Genomic DNA, 5,000 nt, shown 5'->3' with positions numbered 1-5,000 from the left:
ATTTTTAACTGTTTAGTATTAAGCCAACTTCTTCCTGTATAGATTTTATTTTAGACTTTTTGCCCAGTGCAATTTATATCATTATATTAACCCATTCCCGACGGGGGAATTCTAGCCTTGAATGTCCAAATGCCGGGGCGTTCGAATTATTAGGCCTAAATCAATTGAATGGCTGGCACAATACTGTGCCGCCCGGCAACTGGGCTTTTGAATGCGCGGTACACATGCTGTACCACCCGTCCTGTGTGGGTTAACATTCTACTTGATCCATCTTGAAAGCCATACATGCAAATAAGACTGTAATACTGCATTTCTACACTTAAGCCTCTCTTTGCTTGAATACAAAATGAAAAATGATTTTTTTTTGTTTTTTGTCTTTTACAGTAAAAACCCGTCATTAATAATGGGTGCAACAGTGTGACACATCTCGAATGCAAGGAGTTGCCACCTAATCATCTGTACTAACAACCTCGGTTATTTTTGTAGAAATGCTGTACCAAGTGTATCTCCTATTATTTATACTGAATATTGGGAATAAAGTAAATCAATCTTATAGTCAACAGAATAACTATTTTGCATTTCTATATTGCATTCAATAGCATTATATTGAATCTGGTACATATTAATACTCTGTGTATTGTAGATTAATTATCATAACAAAAAGGCTAAATTGTATCCACAAAAATATCCACAAATAAATTGAAAATTAAGAGCATCTTCTAATTATACAAACACTGTACATCAGTTAGAAAAAGTATCTAAATTGCCCTTAAAGTTATCTAAACCCAACTTTCTAAATCATGTTTAGCTGGCCAATAGCTTATTTCTATACCCATTCAAAGGTTCACTGTCTTAGGATACAAACCAAACTTCACTTCCCATTAATACTACTTCCATGAGTGTGGTGCCAATATTTTAATCTAAATGAATGTGTAATGTACAACAGATATTTCAAAATGGATAGAATAGTATAAAGAAGAAACATGAGTAAGTAAATGTAGAGGTAGATGGGAAGACAGACTAGAGAGAGAGGGATAGAGAATACCCAAAGGTATACTAGACAGAATAAAAAGTTTTGTTTAAATAATGGAGGAGAGGAGGAAAATGGATGAGGACCTGTCATGAATAAACTTGATGCATGAGTTATAAAATATCAGAATGTGTTTTTTAAAGCATCAATTCTTATTCTTCTGAATGAATGATAATGAAAAAAATGACCCATTGGACAAACTTCTATCTACTTCATGCAAGTAAAACAAGGAAAAAAGTAGAGTTTAATAATTTTACATGACAGTACTTACGATGGGATGAGGGGAGGGGGAAGTCCACCCGCATTCCCCCCTTGACGTGCTGGTGGGGCAGGGGTAGGGCGTGATGGGATGGCTGGGGCAGGGCGGCTACCCCCTGGGACTGGGGGAGGAGCTCTGGACACTGCAGGAGGAGGTCCTCTTCTCATGTTGCCTCCAGGTGAGGGAGGGCCAGTCTGGCCAATCCTGGAACATTATCATCTCATTATATTTTACTCCTTTTCTTTTCTTATCAAATTCCTGTTCATTTCTTTGCTTAGGCTCAACCCATAGCAGATGGGGTGCTTAACAAGCTAACTGGCAGTCAAGACCAGCGATTTCTAAAGCCTTTGGCACCAATTAAAATTAGAGGGATGTGGAAAATATTTTCTCTGCCCTCTGTTTAGCGCAGACTTGCCTAACTAATATTTTCCCTTAAATTCATCAAGCAAGGATTAAGACCTGTAGCTCTGAAACTAGCGCTGTTACAGTCATAATAATTCATAACTGTGAGCACACTTCAACTGTGACCAGTTTCTGATGGGGAGTCATGTATGCTTTTAGGCCTAATCAGAGCTATTGTCATGACACCCATTTACATTGGGTTGACACATGACATGAAACATTTGCTGTAGTCTGGAGTGACAACAACATATAGCATTTCCTGTATTAAAATTCCTACACATGTATCTTGTCTAAACTCATTCACACCAGCTGGAAAAAGCACAGTCATTAGGTGGCATCTATACGTGCCATACCTCTGGGTAGCCATTTTAGCCGTGAGTTATATAAACTGACTTGCAGGAACTGCAAGTATCCTTCAGCAGCACAAATTTTCAGTTCAGGATTGGATTGCACTGTTGACTGTAAGGCAGTATCCTTACTATATCATTTCAATTGCCTGTTTTTCCCTCAGTAAAGGAATTTAAAAAAGACCCTACACTAAACAGTTGTCATAAAAGACTTTTCCCATTTAGTAGAACCTAACTGAAGGGGTAGATCATCCCCTAGAACGTTCTCATATTCTTACCTTGGACTCTCCTGACCAGTGGCAAGCCAGTCATCCTTGACAGGGGGTGGCATAGGTGTGCTGACTGTGGCCATGGAGACATCTCCGATTACTCTGAGTGCCTCTTTGCAAGCATGGTACATTCGCAGCATCTCCTCACGCTTGCGAGCCTCCTCTGGACTCTCTTCCATCATGGCATTCTGAAAACAAGAATAAATGTCAAATGTAATGAAAAGAAGGGAAAAAAGAAAAAGAAAAAGAAAAACAAAAACAAACAAACTGAAAGCCATTCCCCCATGAGACAATATAACATATGAATCAAAAAAAAAAATCCTAAAGATTCAAATCCCTGAATTTTCAATTCACAGAAGAGACCTACCTGATCTCCACAAGCATAGAGATGAGCTAGGAGTTCACCCATGATGAACTCTTTGGAATTGTTGATCATCAAGTGCATGAGAGCCTTCGGTACCAAGTCCCGTGTTGTCTTGGTGACAATTTTCATGTATGAATCGACCAAATTCCTAATTGTCTCGACTTGACGCTCTAGTTGAGGATCCATCGATGTTGACATCTCACTGCCAGACTAATTGGATAAAAATACTGTAATTAATCCTGCTAAATGTAATATGCTACAATGCAATAAAACCTATTGCTTGATGACGATGCATAATGAAACAAAAAACCTGTAACTGTTGATCTGTGGATTTGTAAAAATAAATACAATCTATAGAAAACAGATACATTTATAATGGAGGAAGAGGTATAACATTTCAAGTAAATCAGATGAAACACAGAAAAAGGGGGATAAAACACATCATGCAAGGTGATCCCTTCAATTTTCAATCTTTAGTATAAATTTGCATCAATTGGTCAACCCACAAGCTCTTTCAAGTACATCACGAACACCTGCAGATATTCCAGATCTGCTCTGTGACTTATGGACCTCCTATTTTGTGAAAGTTTTTAAAAAATGAAAGACAACCAACTCTATCCTTACAGAGCCCTTGGTCGTAACTTACCGTAGACTGAAGATAGTGCAGTATGCTGTCATTTGTTTCCTCCTTTGCACATCAACAGAACTTTCCCTTTTTGGCAATAGTTTGTCACTAAAGCAAACCATACTTTATTTATTGTTCTATCACAAAAACAAATAAACTAATCACAGCCATTTATCATTTGGTTGTATGTAACAGCCTTCTATTCTACCTTCAATAATTACATGATTTATTTATAAAATGATTATAATTATGCTGTCATCTACAAACCATGCTTTGTATTCTACAGGTGAACCTCACACTGTCAAACTCTCTATAGCAAATGTCTTACTAAAAGATTACTGGTTCTTGCATAAGAACCTCTAATATTGTATATTCATGCTTTAACCCAGTAATGAAGGGGCAGGCCTAATGCCATGGGCTATTTGTCCTCTGAGGCAGCAGCCAACTGCTACGCCCCTGATCACCAGGATTACCAGCCATAGAAAAGCCATGACGTAATATTGCATTCCCAGCAGTAAGACCAGCCAGACCATGACGTAATATCACGTCATCTATCATTAACCCATTAGCAGTGGATGGCATGATTTGCTGCAAAGGCAGAGTCGGTCATAGATGCGGATGGCACCGTGCTAGACAATGTAAACCAGCCATCTTACTGCACAAACATTTATATAATACTGCGACCAATGGGTTAAGAGGTCAACTATACCTCAAATTTTACTCTTATTTTTACTCTTTTACACACAGACACAGACACACACACACACACACACACACACAAAATTAGTAACATTTATAAAGATTCCCAAAACAAGGCCTAACAGGTTTAGGGCTGTGGCTAACATTATTATCTATGCTATTTGTATGGGCTGTAATGAAATAGTTACAACTATTTGTATTTGTCTTGAGCACTGGTATTTAGTCTGTTGGTCTGACATTCTTTAGCTATTGTAAGACATTAAGAGCTAGAAAAGGCTGGGTAGTTTTGAATAGTTAAAACAATGCTATAACTAAAAGCATGAACAAATAACATCATGTACACCTGCTCTTTAATGTGCACATGAAAATGTAAAATATACAAATGGGTACATCTAAAAAATATAATGTCTACACCCTTAGGGTGTGGAGCAAGGCAAATCTAAATTATGTAATCACTTCATTTGTTCCTTGTCCCATATCTAGAAACTATATCTTCTTAACTATACTACCAGTATAAACACTGTAATGCTTTTGCCATTCACTACATATACAAGTTTACAAACATGCAATACTTTTAAATTACATCCAATAATGATAAATGACATTGCTCTTTTTGAAACAATAAATATCTATAGCTATACAAAATATCATATAATTGTGAATAATCCTTGTACTATGTACTCCAAACTATCATATCACCTATACCTCATCATTTTTGTACCTAAAACTAAGCCAATTTGTACAATCTATTTAGTCTTATGATATAGTATATTCCAATATGTAGTTACATGACAAATAATGACAAAATTCAATATACCAAACAACACCATCATATCTTTATACTGTTATTCCCATAACCTAACAACTTTTATATTGACCGCTACACTCATCTCCATTTTGATATTTTGGTAATCCATATGGATCAGACTTCTAATGAGGAAATGTGAATCCCATCAAGGTTTTAAGTAAAATTTCAAACTAATCTAAAACCCTTATCAAGAGTGG

The 5,000-nt window shown here is 36.8% G+C and overlaps 1 protein-coding gene across 10 annotated transcripts in view; it reads right to left on the bottom strand.

Annotated features, from left to right (window-relative positions):
* The window catches only part of shi (dynamin-1 shibire), a 112,491-nt gene that overhangs the window by 17,374 nt on the left and 90,117 nt on the right, over positions 1-5,000 (bottom strand). For all 10 annotated transcript variants that reach the window (XM_086548365.1, XM_086548361.1, XM_086548363.1 and 7 more), the window contains 3 exons: positions 2,675-2,881; positions 2,317-2,495; positions 1,302-1,493 (listed from right to left, as the gene is read on the bottom strand). In XM_086548365.1, coding sequence (XP_086404491.1) covers positions 1,302-1,493; positions 2,317-2,495; positions 2,675-2,881 — 578 coding nt within the window. The remainder of the gene's footprint in view (positions 1-1,301; positions 1,494-2,316; positions 2,496-2,674; positions 2,882-5,000) is intronic.

The sequence above is a fragment of the Penaeus japonicus genome, unplaced genomic scaffold, assembly GCF_977035675.1.
Source record: "Penaeus japonicus unplaced genomic scaffold, GWHDUDI00000001_assembly GWHDUDI00000020, whole genome shotgun sequence".
Taxonomy (NCBI): Eukaryota; Metazoa; Arthropoda; class Malacostraca; order Decapoda; family Penaeidae; genus Penaeus; species Penaeus japonicus.
This window is presented reverse-complemented; position numbering and strand designations above follow the sequence as displayed.